Source organism: Cygnus olor, assembly GCF_009769625.2.
Source record: "Cygnus olor isolate bCygOlo1 chromosome W unlocalized genomic scaffold, bCygOlo1.pri.v2 SUPER_W3, whole genome shotgun sequence".
In the NCBI taxonomy this organism is placed as follows: Eukaryota; Metazoa; Chordata; class Aves; order Anseriformes; family Anatidae; genus Cygnus; species Cygnus olor.
Window position 1 is genome coordinate 1,119,711 of NW_024429074.1, and position 22,394 is coordinate 1,142,104.

Sequence of the window (22,394 nt, forward strand, 5' to 3'; positions counted from 1 at the left end):
AAAAAAAAAAAAAAAAAAAAAAAAAAGGCCAGCCCTCAGCTGAGCATCTGATTCAAAGGCAAATTCAGATGAAAGCTGTGCACTGGAAAGATGAGTCAATACAAAAGCAAGAAGCAGCTCTGGATTTAAGCAGAAGTCCACAGCATTTAACCTACTTTAACAGATCAATGCAGTGGATTTTTAATCATCATATTAATCCTAAAATAAAAATAATTACCCCAGAGATCCATATTAAAGTCCCTTAATTATATCTCATTTCATCATGCTTTTTACTTGGGATCAGGAGCTACAGAGACCAGAGCTTCTCGAAGTCATTCTCCAGCCTGGAGTTTAAGTCTCTTGTTAAGACATTAGCTGTTATGGGGATGAGAGACTGGCCTTCCTGAGAGCACTGACGTTCATCCTTCTAAAGGATGGGAAAGAGGAAGAAAAGCCAAAAGGAAAAAGGGGCAGGATTCAGCTTTCCAATAGCACATTATAAAACAGCAGGTAAAGGAGCGGAGAACATGATACGGTAGGTGAAAAATGTGTGAATATCTAGAAATCTGATCTCTGTGTTCTCCCCTTTGCCCGGTGACACCAGGAGCTCATTAATAGCTCATTAAAGGGAAAGAGAGGACCTGACTGGAGGTTGGACCCCTTCTCAAATTCCTCTGACCAGAGTTTCTTTCCTGGAGCATCCTCCCCTACCTGCAGTCCTGCCATCCCTGCAGCCAGGCTTGGGAGCATGGCCATGGGTGGATGCAGGACCACCAGCCTCCACAGCACCCCCACAGGGATCTTTGGGGGGTTTATGGCAATAAAACCAGCTCATTCCCTGCTTCTTTCCATCTCGCTTCCAGAAAGATGTCCACACCACTTACTGGGACCAGTCCCATCTCTGCATTCCCCTGTGTTGTGCCCAAGCTGCTTGTTTCAGCTGTTTGCTTTAGGCCTCGCTGGCCTTCAGTACCCCCATATCAGTACCTGTATATATATGGCTTAGCATTGCTATCTCTGAGTAGGAAAACAAACAAACAAACAAACAAAAACCACCTAAGTTTTGCACTAAATAGACTGACTAGCTTGTCCTATCAAACACCTGATTCATGGTACCCTGGCTACAGCAGTTGAATGAGATAAATGCCATGTAATAAAGAATTTTGCTTTTCTTTCTTTTTATCTTTTAGGGTGAAACAAACTGAATTGTTTGACAGGTGGAAGAGCCTACAGATGTGCAAATGGGAGATGAATGTCACAGAAGCTAACCTATTCAAGTAAGAATGGTTCACATTAATGGGACTGAGTAAGATTTGCTTTAGTTTGAGTTTAGCTTCCTGTTAGCTGTTCCAAACCTTCAATATGGATAGCAAGAGTAAGCACTGTAACTGTTGGAGTACCATCCTTCTGAATAAATACTGACTTTTTTCTGCTTTAAAAAGGTCAGCAGGGAGGGTGAAAGAGAGCTCTTGTGGCATATGGGACAGTCTTCCCAACAAAGGCAGGGAATTTGGTATGGGAAAGACTTTTCCAGGTATGATTTGGGCAGAAATGAGGCTGGAGCAAAGAGTTAAAAGCTATATATAATGCATCAACCAAACTCTGGTGGTGTAAAATAGTAGTATCAATGGTGATGCTGCAAATTTGGCCTACAAAATACTCAAACTGGATTTTTTCTATGGTGTATTAGGTACTGCCAGACCTTGTTTATCAGTTCTTTATAATGGCTTCTCAGCTATTACTCCCCGACTATCTTCAGATGTTTCTTCTGGTATTGAGACCTCTGCAGTTTGTTTCTGTAGTACTTTGTCTTCCTTCATGTGACTTCATCTTTGCTGAAGGTCCTTCGTGGTCCTTTCAAGATACAGCTTATGAAACTGGTCTTGTGAAGGCAATAGAATGAAGCCAAAACAATACTTGAATGTTGTGTGTTAGCATATTCAGGGGCCATATTTGAGTAGGTCTATGGAAAATGCATTATTTCAAAGTGGAATATAGACTAATTAATTCTGTAAGTCACTGCAATGATTCAGATCTGTTGTTTAGAATAAGGCCCCACAGATTTCTCCCAAATTCTCTTTCATGATTACAGGAAAAAGCTGGCATGAGTTAATGAGAGAATTTGAGAATGCGTGTGCTGAGTTAGTCACTAACATCTTTAAAAATAACTAATTGTTAGTCCCAGGCTCATAACATTTTTTTCCAATGTGAGCTCCACACATATGTTTTTAATGTATTTTTCTGTAAAATATTTGATGGGCAATTATCAAAGCCCATTCTGGGAAAAAAAAAAAAGAGCCATGCGGGATTAGAGCCTTCTATTGTAAAGACTCCTTGGAGTGAGAGAACTGTGTCCTAATGATTGTGCCCAGAGTGCAAGGAGCACATAGAAGTACAGAGGCCAGCTGAGAGTTGGGAGCGATGAGAAATGACCATCTAGAGACCATCTGGAGGACCGTCACTCTCAGGCCAGTAACACCAGCACTTTAAGCAAAGAACCTCCCTCTCCATCCTACACAGTGCACTGAGAGAAAGAAGGGATGACAAACTCCTGGCACTGGATATACCAGTCTGGCTGATTCATCACTGCTTAAGAAAATCCCACTGGCACCTCTGTGGAACCTAACTTTTATTAGCTGGCTTCAGGAACAATAATCCTGCAAATCATGAAAAAAAAAAAAAAGCTCAACATCTGTTTCAGTTTTGTCACTTGGGATAAGAACTTCAGTATGTGGATGTGTGGAGATACTGTAGTCCCTAAAAGCAGAAAAAAGTCTCTGAGTTTGGAGGTAGTTTAATAGGTGCCTCTGATGTTAAAAAGGACATGGTTTAACAACATTAAATTGTAGGCTTTCAAACTGTGTGAGTTCTGGGCCACCGTGTGAGATGGGAAGAAACCAGAAAAAATCAAGTGGAAGCTACTTAAGCAGTAGAGAGGGAGGAAGAATGAAAATCACACTGATTTTTGTATCTGTAGGCTAAGGCAAACAATTTCCTGGATGGTCTTCCTCCATCAGATGTCAGACATTTACATTAAGGAATGTGTGTCAGGAAAACTATTTGGACAATAGATTAAAGAACATCTCTTCAAATTCCTTAATGCAGAACTAATGAAGAATGTATTCATATCTCAAATATCACAATTCGGTCCCACTACCTGCTTTTCATTATTTAATGATTTAGTTACTTGAAATTACTCATTGGCTCATTCAGTCTCAGTTGCTGCCTTGATCTGATCATCATACGATGTCATTCTGTTTCAGTCAAGTATGTAATAGTAACTGGACATCACTGAAATGCTTGCATAATTCCGTATTTGCTTTCTGATTCTTGTAATAAAACCCCTAGAGAAGAGTGGCTTATTTTTCCAGAAGAGTGGCTTATTTTTCCAATTCCTAGTGAGGCCACATACCCCAGAGGCAAGGTACTTAATCTAGCCATTTGGCTTTGTCTTCATGAGAGTGAGTTTAAGTCAGGGTTTTCAGTTTCACCAGTGAAAGGAGAAAAGCTTCATGGAAATGGATCCCTATTTGGAAAGCTACTCCTCCTATTTACATTTCTTATGAAACTTATGGTAAGGGGATCAGAGCTGAATGGAATTTTTCTCATGTCATGAATCCCATTTTTGAGATTTCAAAACTGTTCTTGTTGGCATTGAAATACCTGCTATTTTATCCCAGTGACAAAGAAATTTTGGCCATTTGTCTGAAATTCTGGAGTTGTAGCCGTGACCAGACTGCCTGGCACCCATTTGTCAGGGCTGCACCATCTCCCTGATGTGCATATGTGAGGTCAAAAGCAAAACTAAGACCTTTTAAAGTTTTTGTGTAATCGAAATGTGCCATGCTCCACAGTAGTATAGTAAGTGTGGTAGTGACTTTAGGTATTGCTGTGTCCCTGCTCCGCCAAGCTTCCACATCCCTAAAGACTAGCCCCTGTGTTTCCTGCCCACTGATGAGTAAATAATTTACAAAAAATGGAAGACCTCTAAGGCAGAGAGGGACTAATTCATGAGGATGGTTTCCACAGGATATGGGGGCAGAAGCTCAGATTTAGGGTATAGAGCAGAGCAGAGTTTTCACATGGTTTTCCTGCAGCCTAGAAGAGGGACAGGTACAGGGGTCTCATTTCTTCTGTTTATTTATTTATTTTTTTAACCATAAATTCATCAGTCAAGGAAAATTTCACTGAACCTGACATTTTCTAAAGGAAAACCCAGCAAACCACCATTTTGCCCCACCTGTTGTTAAAAATAGTGGGTTTTTTCTTTTTTTTCTTTTTTTTTTCTGAAAAATGCCTTCTTAGGAGTAATAGTAATTGCAAATCCTAAAGCATGCTCTCAGCTCCTAGATCTTATTGATCTCTTTTTCATTTTGCAGGTCTACTTTGTTGAGGTGTTGCAATGCCCCTGTCTTTCTGTTCACCACCCAGAAAAATACTCCCTTGGGAACTAAACTGAAATATGAAGTGGATACTAGTGGAATCTTCCATATCAACCAATAAATCTTCAAAATGTTTCCAAAGGTGCCTTATGCCTCTATCCATTTGCAGATTTAACTTCACTGTACTTGCTGCATTAGATTATATCCTATAGCCAAGCATTTAGCAATTAGCAGTTTGACATTTCTGCAGACATCATTGCTTATACCTTTAATATGTTTAGTTTTGATACAATATTTCAATTGATTATCCTATTTTCTAATGGTCATCTAGTCTAGTATGCAATGTACATGCCTTTTCCTGCAGAATATTAGCAACCTATCTGCAAAGTGGCTGATGAGGTAACTTAATAAAGCTGAATAAAAAAGGCAGTTAGTGAACAGAACTTTTTAAAGTACAATAATCACATAAAATAAATCCAAAATTTGGGGTAGGTCTGCCTTTTCAGGGCATGATTATTTTATAATTCATATTCACAGTGACTGACTTTTTATACTTATTCCTACTTGCAGCTTATCTGTGAACAGACTGCAGAATTTTCAAATGTATCCATCATAAAGATTATTCAAAACCTTTTCAGCCTTGACCTGAGGGCTAAAGTGCAAATGCTGTAACTGGTGGGTAAATCCCACTGCACTTTGTGACTGATGTGCAGAAATGGTCTTATGTGACTACTGATTTATCATGAGGCACATGTCATGAATTTAAAATGGTGTATTTGTAAGGGATAACTGCAATTTGTCCCTTTCAGAAAGGGAGGAAAATACTCAATTTCAGTACACAGGATTCTGTCATTAATGTTGACCTTGAGGGTCTAACAACTTTTAATCTGTTTGCTTTCTGATCACAACTAAAAGGTAGGGCAGCGTTGTTTTCTAAATGTGCACATGGGAAACTAGGGCAGAGCAGGGGAAGGACTGAGATCCAGGAAAGCGTTTTGGCATCTGGAGATGTGCAAAGAATGGGTATATCTATGTCCAGGAGTATGATCCTCAAAACTCTGCCTAATTGCGCAGATGAACGCATGAAAGACTAAAAGATGCCTGTGCTTTGACTGGGAGTGTCCTGTAGCTGTTGTTGTATTTATCCAGGTGTGGTGGTTTTACTCAGGTGGGCAGCCGAGTTCCACCACGGCCACTCTTTCATTCCCCCTCCTCAAAGAGGAAGGGGGAGAAAATACGACACAAAGAGCTCAAGGGCTAAGATAAGGATGATTTAATTAAAGGGAAAAGGGAGAGGGGAAAAAAAAAAAAAAGGAAAGAAAAAAAAAGCAAAGGCCACATGGAAGCACAGAGAGAGAAAAAGCAGTTACTCTCTACTTCCCATCAATGAGCGATGTTCGGCCACGTCCTGGGAAGCAAGGAGAGCCCCCCCTCCCCCCCCCCCTTCCCCTTTCCGACCTTTTATTGCTGAGTGTGACATCATATGGCATGGAATATCCCTTTGGTCGGTTTAGGTCAGCTGCCCTGGTGATGTCCCCTCCCCATCACTTGCCCACCCCCCCAGCCTGCTGGCTTTTGGGGGCTTGGAGGGAGTCCTGATGCGGTGCCAGTATTATGCAGCAATAGACACAACACTGGTGTGATACCAGTGCTGTTCTAGCTACAAGTGCAGAGCACAGCACTGTATGGGCTGCTGCAGGGAAAGTTAACTCCATCCCAACCAGACACAGCACACCAAGTATGCTTCGAGGATGCTTTGCAGGGTTTATCACGTGCCAAAGTGCCTTTGGGATTTACTGGGCAGCAGCTGTATGGCCAAAGCCACTCTCTGCCTAGGAGCAGGGCTGCTGCATGGCAAGTATAGGAGATACAAGGCTGAAAGCAAGGGAGCAAGAGCATAAGGGCCAAAGCTCGGTGCTGAGAGTGGACACCTGGCTTTTGATCCCCTTTCAGGACTGCTGAGGCATTTCATGTTAAGAAATCACTGGATAAAGCACAGACAACTCTGTCATGCCTTTCTGTTAGACAGGTGCTGCTTTTGTCCAACAGGCATAAGTGCATACCCTTTTGCCTCATGATTTATGAACGCTATGGGAAGATCCTGGAAATAATCACCTAGAAATGTCACACCGTTACCGCATCTCTCTGTAGTTTGCAGTATGAAGTTATTGATAAAATATGTATGTACAAAAAAAAGCGCTCATGCTTACATAAGTGCATCTCTACATATTCATAAGGTGCAGTGCAGCTCAGTGCTGCATCACAGCCCTCTCGCCCCAGTGGCCCAGTTCTGCTCTCTGAGATGTTATTTTTTCACTCTTTCTGGCTTCTGCAGCAGCTGCATATGTGCATATGATGACAGAATTTTGCCTAAAGATTACAGAAAGATGAGTCATATCCAAGACCTTAAAGATGCCTTACCAAAGGCTCTAGGCACTGCTGGTGGTACAAGTGCTATTTAATAATCATCGATACTATTAGTACAGGCAGTAGTGGCAAGCACTAAAGTTTGACCTAGATTTTGATAAATAGCTCTGATGTGCCATCTGATTTAGAGATACCTCCTGGGCTTTACTAGCTGCTCTGAGATTACGTGCAGACTTCTCCAAAGCAGGACATTGGCACCTGGGCAGCCAGCAGTTTGCAGGCAGCTAGGAAGGCGATGCCTTGGGTGCACTGATTTTATGGTTCATGCCCCCATGTGAAAGTCAGAAGGGAAAGCAGGCTTCTAGATGACTTCTTCCATTATTAAGTCTGGACCAAAAGAGATTACTGCATTTTTCTTTCTGAGTTAGCTGCTCACAGCATCTCTTATTGCACAGAAAGCTTATAAGCTGTCTGCTTATGTACACCATGGGAATACCACGAGCCAGAACCAGTGTCAACTTCCTATGATTAGTGCATCTGCACCAAAAAAAAAAAAGGAAAAAAAATCCCTTCTTCTCTCCATGCTTCAGGAGAATGACTTTCCTTGCTGTGATGTTGCAGGATATGCCATACCACTGCTCCCAGTTTAAGAAATGTGCAATGGTCGGGAATGGAGGAATTCTGAAGAACAGCAGATGTGGCCGAGAGATTGACAGTGCAGACTTCATGTTTCGGTAATCACCACAGCACCGTTTTGTTTGTTTGTTTTGCCTGTTTTCTGTTTTAATAACAAATAAAAGATTGCTAAGTTATTCTCTCTATCATGCAAACCTGGGATTTACAAACTGGTCAAGTCTGCTTCTTGCACAAAGTGGTGATATTTCAAAGAAAACACTGCACTGTATAATGTTTATTTTAAACTTACACTTTGAGGGATTATTTCTCCTTAACTTCATGTAGTTAATCACTGATTTATTGACAAAGTTTAATGTCCTCATTCAGCCTGCCCTGTTACTCAAGTTGTGGATTTATCCTTCTGTGGACATTAGCCCAGGCGTAGTGTCCTGTGAACATGGCCATGATTTTCTGGTATATTTCTGGACATCTTCTGCATAAGAAGCGTCTTGGCGAGACCTTAACAGCTCCACACCGCGCAGCTCACGTGCCTCGGAGGTGTGTTTGTGAAGTGGTGCAGTCTCTTTGGATGCAGAGCTCGTGTTGCATAATGCATGTTTTGCTCATCTGTAGCATAGATTCCAGGTTGTGCAGAGACACCCAAGTGACTTTGAAGCTTCAGTGTCTTTACACTGCACTCCCCACTGTATCTGGAGTTACCCTGGTGTTGTATGGTCAGGGTTGTCTCATTACTTGCATCAGGGATAACAGAATTTAGCACTATTTTCATCATCCTTAATATGAAGGAAAGATTTTTTTATTATTGTGGTGGTTTTAGTCGGGTGGGCGGCCGAGCTCCACCACAACCACGCTCTCACTCCCCCTCCTCAAAGAGGAACGGGGAGAAAATACGATGAAAAGGGCTCAAGGGTTGAGATAAGGACAGGGAGATCGCACAGTAATTATTGTGAGGGACAAAACAGACTCAGCATAGGGAGATAGTAAGATTTATTGCCTATTACTAACAAGCTAGTGAAGTGAGAAACAAAGGAAAGAAACCAAAAGCACCTTCCCCCCCATCCACCCTCTTCCACCTCCTCCCCCCGAGCAGCGCAGGGGAACAGGGGAATGGGGGTTATGGTCAGTCTATAGCACTTCTTCTCTGCCGCTCCTTCTCAGTCACTCTCGTCCCCTGTGCTGTGGGGTCCCTCCCACGGGATGCAGTCCTTCCCAAACTGATCCTGCGTGGGCTGCCCACAGGCAGCAGCTCTTCAAGAACTGCTCCAGATATGGGTCCGTACCACGGGGTCCATCCCTCAGGAGCAAACTGCTCCAACCTGGATCCCCCACGGGCAGCAGCTCCTGCCAGGTCACCTGCTCCTTCGTGGTCTCCTCTCCACAGGCTACAGGTCCGGCCCGGAATCTGCTCCGGCAGGGGTCCTCCAGAGGCCGCAGTCTCCGTCAGTGCAGGTCCACCTGCTCCACCGTGGTCTCCTCCACGGGCTGCAGGGTGGAACCCTGCTCCACCGTGGTACTCCATGGGCTGCAGGGGGACAGCCTGCTTCACCATGGTCCTCACCACAGGCCGCAGGGGACTTCTGCTCCGGTGCCTGGAGCACCTCTCCCCCTCCTTCTTCACTGACCTTGGCGCCTGCAAGGCTGTTCCTCACTCCTCTCACTCTCCCAGCTGCTGTGTGGCGCAGCGTTTTTTTTTTTCCCGTCTTAAATATGCTCTCAGAGAGGCGGAAAACAACATCACTTATTGGCTCAGCTCTGGTCAGCAGTGGGGCCCTTACCAAACATGGGGCAGCTTCTAGATCCTTCTCACAGAAGCCACCCCTATGGCCCCCTGCTACCAAAACCTTGCCACGTAAACCCACTACAATTATTCATATGCATGTTTAATTCTTCTCAGAATCCTATTAAGTTCTCTGCTTGGGTCATGGCGTATGACAGCTAGCTCATAGATTCATGACCTGTTTTATAGAACAGAATCTTTTTTCTTCTGTTGGCCCATTTTTTGACCTTAGGTATATTTTTGTAAGATTAAAATAACTGTTCATAAATCAATGAATTTCTCTGATTTCATACCATACCAATTAGTCCAAATTTTGCCTCATTGTATTCTTAATTTGGCATCAAATGAAAAATAACTTTTTACAGGCCCTACCTTCACTCTTCATTAATTTCAGACCCCTTGTCTCTGCCTCCCGTTCCCCCTTTATATTAAACTATTGTCCTAATTCTATTCTGTGAAACAGTCTAGGCTTCACATAATCTGTTTCAGTTTAAAAGCCTGCTTTACATTGTATACATTAATTAAGTATGGTAGATTCCTTTCTACTGTGTTGGATCGCTGCTATTAGTATGATTGAAATGAAAGACACGTTACACTTGGAGATGACAAACTATTGAGTGGAACTGGAAATATGGGCAGCAAATGTCATCATTTATGTATAAGAACTTTCAGTGGAGGTCCCTTCTTACCACTGTTACTCTTTCTTGGACAGTACCGCACCTGCTTAAAAAAAGCAGATCAGATCAGTACAGAACATAGAAATTTGATTTTTTTGGTATCAGGAATTTATTAGAGACTTAAGTAGAACTGAAATATGAATAAGTACATAAGTACTCATGCAACAAAAAAATGGTTCACCATCTCCAAAACATATGGGACCAGTGTTATGCACAAAGCTGTGTTAGAGTTTAAGAGTTTAAGTCTACTGTCATCAATTTTAAAGTAGAGCTTGTGTTTAAAGACAGGTGTCCTTAATCCACTTAACAGATCCACTTTCCAGTCTGACACCAGTTCTCCAAACTGTTGGGAATCTCCATCTTGGTCAGCAACAAAAAGATTATTTAAAATAGCAAACACTGCCTATGGAGCACTGCTAACATTCAACGATACCTTCAGGACACCTGGGAAAGTCTTTATATTATCAGGGAGCTGGTGGTCATCACCATGAAACTAATATGTTTTCATGAAACGAATTCTGATAGCAATTAGTTATACTACAAGAGAATATATAAAATGCACACACACCAATTGCATTTACTAGTTGTTATTGTCTATCTCCATCTACTGGCCAGAGTGGAGATCTGTGATGAAATGTTGGATGCGTGCTGGAATGTGACTATGCTCTTTGCAGGGATGAATTTTTGGAGTTCTAGAGCAAAAGTACAGTTTATGCAGATTGTATAGTTTTTATAAGGAATTATCACCTTCAACAAATTTAACCTTTCTTAATCCTGCTGTGAGTTGACTGTTTAAAAATACTAAAGCTAAATATTTGAAAACCTCATTCAAATATAATCTAATGAATACAGTGCCCAGTGCTAGGTGGAACTGAGAATGCTAGAGGACTTCAGAAGGATGTTGCATGACTGTTGTGGTTTAGCCCGGCTGGCAGTCAAACACCACACAGCCGTTCGCTCACCCTCCCCCCTCCCTCTCCGGGATGGGGGAGAGAAACGGGAAAGTGAAGTCTGTGAGTTGAGATAAAGACAGTTTATTAAGACAGGGAAAAGAATAACAACAATAATAATAATAATAATAGTATTAATAGTAATAATGTGTACGAAATAAGTGATGCACAATGCAATTGCTCACCACCCGTTGACCGATGCCCAGCCTATCCCCGAGCAGCCGCCCCACCCCCCACCCCGGCTAGCCACCCCTATATATTGTTCAGCATGACGTCAGATGGTATGGAATACCCCTTTGGCCAGTTTGGGTCAGCTGTCCTGGGTCTGTCCCCTCCCAGCTTCTGCTGCATCCCTAGCCTGCTCGCTAGCAGGACAGAGAGAGGCTGAAAAGTCCTTGGCTTGGTGTAAGCACTGCTCTACAACAATTAAAACATCAGCATGTTATCAGCGCTCTTCTCATTCTAATCCAAAACATAGCACCCTGCCAGCTACTAGGAGGAAAATTAACTCTGTCCTAACTGAAACCAGGACAATGACCTAGCAGAGAAAAGTGCTGGAAATAACATTGCCCATGAGGAGGACAAGGTGGTTTAAAAAAAAAAGTCTGACCTGATAAAGGAGGACTCTCTGGGAGGTAGATATGAACCTCCTGAGTCTGAGAAGGACTTTGAAGGATTTTCGTGCATTCCTCTGCTCCCCTATACTTGCTCTCTCCCTGTGACAGAAATTATATATTGAGAGCTTGAAACTGCACTGTAACATTGTGAAAACACTGAGAATTGCTTACTCTAGATGCCTTCATGGTTTTCTACTACTCAGCCCTGATCTTCAAAAGTATGGAGGTGTTTGGGAATTAGGCACAGCAGTAGTTTTGAGATATGAGGATCTAAACAGTGATGACTTTTATTCTGGCTTGTAGATCACTTCAAAAATTTTGAAAATGTCAGCAGATAGCTAACATGAGCTTGAATTGAGCATAAGACCAGCTGTAAGAATTTACGTTGCCTCTGACAACACATGCTGCAGTTTGTTTTTTTAGCTGGGTTTCCTATGGAAGTGAAACTTCTGTGCAAATGTGTTTTTCAGTAACTTCAGCATCTCTTGAGGTATGCTCTAAATTTTGTAAGGTGATGAATCTAGGTCAAGGCCTGGGTAAGGTCAAGTTTTGCAAATGTTCACGTTTGCTCCTAATAGCTCTGATGTCCACTGTCAAATCTGTACAGTCAGAATTGCTGCTCTTACACTGCGCTGGGAGATACTTACAAAGGGAAGGGGAGGGGAAGCAGGTTGTTTTGGATTAATTAGGGACTGGATTGATTTCTCTCTTGTGGAGCATATCCCCTAAATTCTCTTGGGTATAAAACAAAATGTTAAACACAATGTTAGAAGTATAGCTTATGTATTAATTATGGAATACAATTGAGCTGTTGCTGAGGAAGTCTTTGATTTTAGAGGGTGATTGTCCTTGGAGCTTCATCCCAATTCTGGTTCTAAATTACCAAAGTAAATAGCTGAATTGCTACTAAGGGAGCAAAATGAGTGAACGTTGGTTACATCTGCCAAAAGAGAACAGCTCTGACAGACTTGGGGGAGAACAGAGGTCTTTATGCAGCCTCTAAGAACTTGCTACTTCAATGCACAGTCCAGGTATCAATGTGTTTTGATACAATTTTAAATTCTCAAAGTGTTTCTAGATTTGTTGAAGAAATGCTTAAATCAATTCTAATTTCTAGTGATGAAAAGGTGTAAGGAATTGTTTAACTTTCTTACTATTTTTTTCCTTTATAGATGCAATTTGCCTCCTATATCTGAGAAATACTTCACAGACATTGGGGTAAAGACGGATGTCGTGACTGTCAATCCCAGTATAATTACAGAGAGGTCATTTCACTTCTTTGTGTTTTCATCTCCTATTGCTTTTCCAAATCTACCTTTCATTAAATGCTAACTGTTAAAGAGGATTTTTATCCCAATATTAATTAGAACTGACACTAGGAATCATACATTCCATTCTGAAGTGAAATTATTTGGAATCAGTAACAACTTAAAGAAATGTGTTAAACATTTAAACCTTCACATTGATGATATAAAGTGGGAAGCCGATGAGCTAAATTCATAACAGCAGAGCCATCCTTCCCCCAGAATTCCTGTGTGGTTCTGGCAAGCCCCAGGAAAATGTCTAAGACTCATTAGGTTGGAATTGACTTGATCCCACCCTAAATGCTTAAATAAACACACATCATCATATGTTTTTACAAAAATGCCAGTTAAACTTTGGAGCCAGGATTGACCTGGTGATTTCAATTTTAAATTTGTTAATACCTTCACACCACCTTGCTGACAGGTTTGGGACCATGGGGCTAATTCCTGTTGACCTTTCTTGGTGGGGAAATGTATTTAATTTTTTCATCATTTGCTTGCACTGCAGTTTTCTTTTAAATGTTACAAATAGACATTCTAATTTAGAAATGTTTTTCTTCTGCTTTGGTATTTGCCAGTTTTTTGAACTGTCCTACACTGCATAGTGCATTATACAGTTGACCAAGCCTTGGAAAAAATACATACTTCTCATAATAAAAGGAGAAATGAGACATAATCAGAAATGTCTACAAAGTTCATCCACTGTAATGAGTGTATTGTCAAAAAAGGGGAGAATATGTGTGTTTTTTTTTTTAATCCCCTGCATTTTTGCCCTACATTTCATACTGGTGTTTTAGCTACAGATCTAAATATATTCCCCTTGTTAATTGAAACATTATTTTAATTATCTCTGTATCAGAAATTTTTCAGTAAAAGCCCGCTGTGGGTTTCTTATCTGCTGGTCCAAACTGAGTTTGTACTGGTTTGACTGTTGCTTGCATCCTTTTCCCTTTAGATTTCATAAGCTGGAGAAATGGAGGAAGCCTTTCTATGACATGCTCCAGGTCTATGAAAACGCTTCTGTGCTGCTGCCGGCTTTCTACAACACTCACAATACAGACGTCTCAATCCGGGTCAAATACGTCCTGGATGATTTTGAATCTCAGCAAGCTGTTTACTACTTTCATCCCCAGTATCTCATCAATGTCTCACGCTACTGGCTTGGCCAAGGGGTACAGGCCAAGCGGATTAGCACGGGACTGATCCTGGTGACTTGTCCTGGTTTCAGTTAGGACAGAGTTAATTTTCCTCCTAGTAGCTGGCAGGGTGCTATGTTTTGGATTAGAATGAGAAGAGCGCTGATAACATGCTGATGTTTTAATTGTTGTAGAGCAGTGCTTACACCAAGCCAAGGACTTTTCAGCCTCTCTCTGTCCTGCTAGCGAGCAGGCTAGGGATGCAGCAGGAGCTGGGAGGGGACAGACCCAGGACAGCTGACCCAAACTGGCCAAAGGGGTATTCCATACCATCTGACGTCATGCTGAACAATATATAGGGGTGGCTAGCCGGGGTGGAGGTGTGGCCGGCTGCTCGGGGATAGGCTGGGCATCGGTCAACGGGTGGTGAGCAATTGCATTGTGCATCACTTATTTCGTACACATTATTACTATTAATACTATTATTATTATTATTATTGTTGTTATTCTTTTCCCTGTCTTAATAAACTGTCTTTATCTCAACTCACAGGCTTCACTTTCCCGTTTCTCTCCCCCATCCCGGAGAGGGAGGGGGGAGGGTGAGCGAACGGCTGTGTGGTGTTTGACTGCCAGCCGGGCTAAACCACAACAGCCCATTTGGCGCCCAACGTGGGGCTCGAAGGGTTGAGATATCGACAGATTTGACCAGAGTGTGTTAAACTAAAATTGGTATAAGTATTCGACCTGCTTAATAGTTGCTAGTCACAATGTTGATTGCTTTAATCTCAAGTCTGCTGTGCCTGTTTCCCAAATTGAGTTTTATAGCAAGTTACTTTCTGTATGTGCTCCCTGTCGTGCTGTTTACCCTTTCCGGGCCCTGGTTTAAGATTGTTATGGTACTGTGTGGTGTAACGATGGCTTATGAAATGATGAAGTATCTGGTCATGACTCTAACCTGGTATTTGTACTCAGCACTGTCGTCGACTCTATACTTCGGAAACCATATCTCAGAAACTATTAGCAATTACACCTATTGCCTTTTTTCATCAGGGAGTCAGTCTCTGGAGGGGACAGGGGAAGATATTTTTTCCTACCTGTTCACTCTCCCTTCCTCCTTCACCACCCTCTTATCCCCCGAGCTAGTTACGGTAGCTCTCCAAGATGTTGAATATCCTTGGGATACTCAGACCAGCATGTTCTTGTTGTTATGTCTCCTGAATGCGCTTCAGGTTTTGTTTAAGGTTAAACAACTACTTAGGAATCTCATCCGGAGATCTGTCTTGAGGCGGGATATTTGCGAGTGGCAGGGAGTGTGGGAGGATATGGGCAGGTTTCTAGGGCAGTGGGCACCTCCAGTGTTTTGGACATTCACCCCTGAACAACTGCAAAATCCTAAAAAACTGGTAGAATGCTTGAAAAAAAGGTGTCATGACTCTGGCAGTTCCAAAGTGACACAAATCACTGTGGCGTGCTGGGGTCTGGCTTGTGCCTATCGAGCTGCAATTGATGCTACTATCAACCTAGTGACAGACCCTGCGGCCGTTCCAGTCCCGGCTCCTGCAGCCACTCCAGCTCCAGCTCCCGCAGCTGTCCCGGCTCCAGCTCCCGCAGCCGTTCCAGCTCCCGCAGCCGTTCCAGCTCCCGCAGCCGTCCCGGCTCCAGCTCCCGCAGCCGTTCCGGCTCCAGCTCCCGCAGCTGTCCCGGCTCCAGCTCCCGCAGCCGTTCCAGCTCCCGCAGCCGTTCCAGCTCCAGCTCCTGCAGCTGTCCTGGCTCCAGCTCCCGCAGCCGTTCCAGCTCCCGCAGCCGTTCCAGCTCCCGCAGCCGTCCCGGCTCCAGCTCCCGCAGCCGTTCCAGCTCCAGCTCCCGCAGCTGTCCCGGCTCCAGCTCCCGCAGCCGTTCCGGCTCCAGCTCCCGCAGCTGTCCCGGCTCCAGCTCCCGCAGCCGTTCCAGCTCCCGCAGCCGTCCCGGCTCCAGCTCCCGCAGCCATTCCGGCTCCAGCTCCCGCAGCCGTCCCGGCTCCAGCTCCCGCAGCCATTCCCACTCCTGTGGCTGGGTCAGAGAAACGAACTGTAGCAGTGCAAGTTGCCCCTGCAGAGGGTACTCCAACCCCTGTGGCAGACCCTGTGGCTGGGTCGGAGAAACGAACTGTAGCAGTGCAAGTTGACCCTGCAGAGGGTATTCCAATCCCTGTGGCAGACCCTGTGGCTGGGTCGGAGAGGCGAGCTGTAGCAGTGCAAGTTGCCCCTGTAGAAAAGGTGAAAAAGTGGTATAGAGACGCAGGTCGTTTAGAACGCAGAAAGTCTTCTGCTAAGTCTGGGTCTGGAGAAGACGAGGCTGGGCCATCAAGTGTGCAGGAGGATGAAGATGAGGATGAGGATGTCAGTAAGTCAACAGTAACTACCCGAACCCTATACCAGCGTGAGCTACGAGATGTGCGAAAAGATTTTGGTCGCTGTATAGGTGAACAGCTTGTCACCTGGCTGCTCCGGTGCTGGGACACTGGAGCCAATGGTGTGAAATTAGAGGGCAGGGAAGCCAAGCGGTTGGGATCCCTTGCTAGAGATGCAAGCATTGACAAAGCAATTGGAGATGGAGCACGATCTCACAGCCTCTGGAGGCGTCTCCTGTTAGCTGTGAAGGAAAGGTATCCCTTCAAGGAAGAACTTGTATGTCTACCAGTCAAGTGGACCACCATGGAGAAGGGAATTCAGTACCTGAGGGAATTAGCCGTACGGGAAGTAATTTATAAGGACTTAAACGATGCACAAACATCCACAGATCCAGATGAAGTCCAGTGTACTCGACCCATATGGCGGAAGTTTGTACGGAATGCACCATCAACATGGGCCAGCACATTGGCAATAATAACCTGGAAAAACGGAGAAGATCCCACAGTGGGTGACATGGCTAAACAACTCCGGGAGTATGAAGGAAATCTCTCCTCTTCCCTACAGGCCTGCGTCTCGGCTGTGGAGAAACTCTCTGAAGAGTTCCACCAACTTAAAAAGAATTTATCTTCCCCCCCACCTGAACGAACCAGTGGCCACCAACTAAAAGAGAATACTTTGGAGAAACTTTTTGAAGAGGTCCAGCAACTTAAAGAGAGTGTATTTTCTTCCCCACCTGTAGAAACCAGCGTCTCAGCTATTAGGGGTAAACGTGCATCCATGCAAAGAAGACAATATGGTGGGTACACACCCCGCACCACCCTGTGGTTTTACCTACGTGACCATGGAGAGGACATGAGAAAATAGGATGGAAAATCCACTGAGACCCTAGAGGCACGGGTACGTGAGTTGCAAAAGAAAACAATCGGGAGAAAGGGGTTCTCTGAAAAGTTTGCTGCTCCAACTTCTAGCAGGCAGTCTTTTAAACACAGAAACGAAGATTCTGACCAGGACTAGAGGGGCCCTGCCTCCAGCCAGGGGGAGGAAAGGGACAACCGAGTTTATTGGACTGTGTGGATTCGATGGCCTGGCACGTCTGACGCACAGAAGTATAAGGCTCTAGTAGACACCGGTGCACAATGTACTCTAATGCCATCAAGCTGTAAAGGGCCAGAGCCCATCTGTATTTATGGCGTGACAGGGGGATCCCAGCAGCTAACTGTATTGGAAGCTGAAGTGAGTCTAACCGGAAATGAGTGGCAAAAGCACCGTATTGTGACTGGCCCGGATGCTCCGTGCATCCTTGGCATAGACTATCTTAGAAGAGGATATTTCAAGGACCCAAAAGGGTTCCGCTGGGCTTTTGGCATAGCTGCCTTAGAGACAGAGGACATTAAACAGTTGTCTACCTTGCCCGGTCTCTCAGAGGACCCTTCTGTTGTGGGGTTGCTGAGGGTTGAAGAACAGCAAGTGCCAATCGCTACCACAACTGTGCACCGGCGGCAATATCGCACCAACCGAGACTCCCTGATTCCCATCCACGAGCTAATTCGTCAACTGGAGAGCCAAGGAGTGATCAGCAAGACCCATTCACCTTTTAATAGTCCCATATGGCCAGTGCGAAAGTCTAATGGTGAGTGGAGACTAACAGTGGACTATCGTGGCCTGAACGAAGTCACGCCACCACTGAGTGCTGCAGTGCCGGACATGCTAGAACTCCAGTACGAACTGGAATCAAAGGCAGCCAAGTGGTATGCCACAATTGATATTGCTAATGCATTTTTCTCCATCCCTCTAGCAGCAGAGTGCAGGCCACAGTTTGCTTTCACTTGGAGGGGAGTCCAATATACTTGGAATCGGCTGCCCCAGGGGTGGAAACATAGCCCTACCATTTGCCATGGTCTGATCCAGTCTGCGCTGGAGCAGGGGGAGGCTCCTGAACACCTGCAGTACATCGATGACATCATTGTGTGGGGTGACACTGCAGAGGAAGTTTTCGAGAAAGGGAAGAAAATAGTCCAAATCCTTCTGAAGGCCGGTTTTGCCATAAAACAAAATAAAGTTAAAGGACCTGCACGAGAGATCCAGTTTTTAGGAATAAAATGGCAAGATGGACGTCGTCAAATCCCAATGGATGTGATCAACAAAATAACAGCTATGTCTCCACCAACTAGCAAGAAGGAAACACAAACTTTCCTAGGTGTCGTGGGGTTTTGGAGAATGCATATTCCAAATTACAGTCTGATTGTAAACCCGCTCTACCAAGTAACTCGTAAGAAGAATGCTTTTGAATGGGGCCCTGAGCAACGACAAGCCTTTGAACAAATTAAACAAGAAATAGTTCATGCAGTAGCCCTTGGGCCAGTCCGAACAGGACCAGATGTAAAGAATGTGCTCTACACCGCAGCCGGGGAGAATGGCCCCACCTGGAGCCTCTGGCAGAAAGAACCTGGGGAAACTCGAGGTCGACCCCTGGGGTTTTGGAGTCGGGGATACAGAGGATCTGAGGCCCGCTATACTCCAACCGAAAAGGAGATATTGGCAGCATATGAGGGAGTTCGATCTGCTTCGGAAGTGGTCGGTACTGAAGCGCAGCTCCTCCTGGCACCCCGACTGCCGGTACTGGGTTGGATGTTCAGAGGAAGGGTCCCCTCTACACATCATGCAACTGATGCTACATGGAGCAAGTGGGTTGCACTGATTACTCAGCGGGCTCGAATAGGAAACCCCAGTCGCCCAGGAATCCTGGAAGTGATTATGGACTGGCCAGAAGGCAAGTACTTTGGGATATCGTCAGAGGAGGAGGTAGTCCGTGCTGAAGAAGCCCCACTGTACAACAAGCTACCAGAAAATGAGAAGAAATATGCCCTGTTCACTGATGGGTCCTGTCGTATTGTGGGAAAGCATCGGAGATGGAAAGCTGCTGTATGGAGTCCTACACGACGAGTTGCAGAAGCTGCTGAGGGAGAAGGTGAATCGAGTCAGTTTGCAGAAGTGAAAGCCGTTCAGCTGGCCTTAGATATTGCTGAACGAGAAAAGTGGCCAGTTCTCTATCTCTATACTGATTCATGGATGGTAGCAAATGCCCTGTGGGGGTGGCTACAACAATGGAAGCAGAACAACTGGGAACGCAGGGGCAAACCCATCTGGGCTGCTGCATTGTGGCAAGATATTGCTGCCCGGGTAGAGAACCTGGTTGTAAAGGTATGCCATGTAGATGCTCATGTGCCCAAGAATCGGGCTACTGAAGAACATCAAAACAACCAGCAGGTGGATCAGGCTGCTAAGATTGAAGTGGCTCAGGTGGACCTGGACTGGCAACATAAAGGTGAATTATTTATAGCCCGATGGGCCCATGACACCTCAGGCCATCAAGGTAGAGATGCAACATACAGATGGGCTCGTGACCGAGGGGTGGACCTGACCATGGACACTATAGCACAGGTTATTCATGATTGTGAAACATGTGCTGCAATTAAACAAGCCAAATGATCAAAGCCTCTGTGGTATGGAGGACGATGGCTGAAATACAAATATGGAGAGGCCTGGCAGATTGATTACATCACACTCCCCCAAACCCGCAACGGCAAGCGCCACGTACTTACAATGGTGGAAGCAACCACCGGATGGCTGGAAACATATCCTGTGCCCCATGCCACCGCCCGGAACACTATCCTGGGCCTTGAAAAGCAAGTCCTATGGCGACATGGCACCCCAGAAAGAATTGAGTCAGACAATGGGACTCATTTCCGAAACAACCTTATAGACACTTGGGCCAAAGAACATGGTATTGAGTGGGTGTATCACATCCCTTATCATGCACCAGCCTCCGGGAAAGTTGAACGATACAATGGACTGTTAAAGACTACACTGAAAGCAATGGGTGCTGGGACATTCAAAAATTGGGAAACACATCTGGCAAAGGCCACCTGGTTAGTCAATACTAGAGGATCTGCCAACCGAGCTGGACCTGCCCAATCAAACCTGTTACGCACTGTAGAAGGGGATAAAGTTCCTGTAGTGCACGTAAGAAACATGCTGGGTAAGACAGTCTGGGCTACTCCCGCCTCAGGAAAAGGCAAGCCCATTCGTGGGATTGCTTTTGCTCGGGGACCTGGATGCACTTGGTGGGTAATGCAAGAGAATGGGGAGGTCCGGTGTGTACCTCAAGGGGACCTAATACTGGGTGAGAATAGCCCATGAGTTGAATTATAATATGTTAATTATCATATAACACTGTATGTCATCGCTACCATGGTTGCTATATATCATAGATGAAAATGGTGATTAATTAGAAAGTATTGGAAAGAGTGTAACCTGAGCATGACATAAATGGTATGGAATAAGGGGTGGATATCTGTCCTGGTTTCAGTTAGGACAGAGTTAATTTTCCTCCTAGTAGCTGGCAGGGTGCTATGTTTTGGATTAGAATGAGAAGAGCGCTGATAACATGCTGATGTTTTAATTGTTGTAGAGCAGTGCTTACACCAAGCCAAGGACTTTTCAGCCTCTCTCTGTCCTGCTAGCGAGCAGGCTAGGGATGCAGCAGAAGCTGGGAGGGGACAGACCCAGGACAGCTGACCCAAACTGGCCAAAGGGGTATTCCATACCATCTGACGTCATGCTGAACAATATATAGGGGTGGCTAGCCGGGGTGGAGGGGGGGCCGGCTGCTCGGGGATAGGCTGGGCATCGGTCAACGGGTGGTGAGCAATTGCATTGTGCATCACTTATTTCGTACACATTATTACTATTAATACTATTATTATTATTATTATTGTTGTTATTCTTTTCCCTGTCTTAATAAACTGTCTTTATCTCAACTCACAGGCTTCACTTTCCCGTTTCTCTCCCCCATCCCGGAGAGGGAGGGGGGAGGGTGAGCGAACGGCTGTGTGGTGTTTGACTGCCAGCCGGGCTAAACCACAACATGACTGCTGCCCTGGAGCTCTGTGAAGAGGTCCACCTCTTTGGCTTTTGGGCCTTCCACACGAACCCCTCAGGGATTTTTATAACTCACCACTACTATGACAATGTGAAACCTCACCCCGGTTTTCATGCTATGCCTTCAGAAATCTTCAACTTTCTCCACATGCATAGCAAGGGGATCCTGCGGGTTCATACAGGGACCTGTAGCTGCTGTTGACAAAGACACTTCTTCCTCTGATGCAACAGTGCAACAGGAACTCAAAGCCTGTGTACAGTGTAGGAAGTTTTATTACACCCTGAGATTATGCAATAATTGTTTGATATAAATTTCCTCAAGGCATTGCATCCCATAGGACCTAGGATACTAGCATCCTTCCTGCTAGCAGAGTCAGGTCTGTAACAGTGTGGGTGAAACAAAACTCCTCTGCCCTAGGGTATGCACTACCCTGGAAAGCAAGTCGGATAAGAAGCACATTTCCAGTAGGTTTAGAGATATACAGAGCACATAAATATAGTTATAATTTATCATTTCACTATGAAGAAAAGTGTTGTGGTTTAGCCCGGCTGGCAGCCAAACACCACACAGCTGTTCGCTCACCCTCCCCCCTCCCTCTCCGGGATGGGGGAGAGAAACGGGAAAGTGAAGCCTGTGAGTTGAGATAAAGACAGTTTATTAAGACAGGGAAAAGAATAACAACAATAATAATAATAATAATAGTATTAATAGTAATAATGTGTACGAAATAAGTGATGCACAATGCAATTGCTCACCACCCGTTGACCGATGCCCAGCCTATCCCTGAGCAGCCAGCCGCCCCCTCCACCCCGGCTAGCCACCCCTATATATTGTTCAGCATGACGTCAGATGGTATGGAATACCCCTTTGGCCAGTTTGGGTCAGCTGTCCTGGGTCTGTCCCCTCCCAGCTCCTGCTGCATCCCTAGCCTGCTCGCTAGCAGGACAGAGCGAGAAGCTGAAAAGTCCTTGGCTTGGTGTAAGCACTGCTCTACAACAATTAAAACATCAGCATGTTATCAGCGCTCTTCTCATCCTAATCCAAAACATAGCACCCTGCCAGCTACTAGGAGGAAAATTAACTCTGTCCTACCTGAAACCAGGACAGATATCCACCCCTTATTCCATACCATTTATGTCATGCTCAGGTTACACTCTTTCCAATACCTTCTAATTAATCACCATTTTCATCTATGATATATAGCAACCATGGTAGTGATGACATACAGTGTTATATG

At 44.8% G+C, this 22,394-nt stretch overlaps 1 protein-coding gene across 1 annotated transcript in view; it reads left to right on the forward strand.

Annotated features, from left to right (window-relative positions):
• LOC121062950 (alpha-2,8-sialyltransferase 8E-like) overlaps positions 1-21,523 on the forward strand; it is a 54,611-nt gene extending 33,088 nt beyond the window's left edge. Inside the window, 6 exon segments of the mRNA XM_040543255.1 lie at positions 1,170-1,256; positions 4,359-4,503; positions 7,350-7,462; positions 12,558-12,650; positions 13,645-13,904; positions 21,126-21,523. Coding sequence (XP_040399189.1) covers positions 1,170-1,256; positions 4,359-4,503; positions 7,350-7,462; positions 12,558-12,650; positions 13,645-13,904; positions 21,126-21,358 — 931 coding nt within the window. The 3' untranslated portion in view covers positions 21,359-21,523.
• The last annotated feature ends 871 nt before the right edge of the window (positions 21,524-22,394 follow it).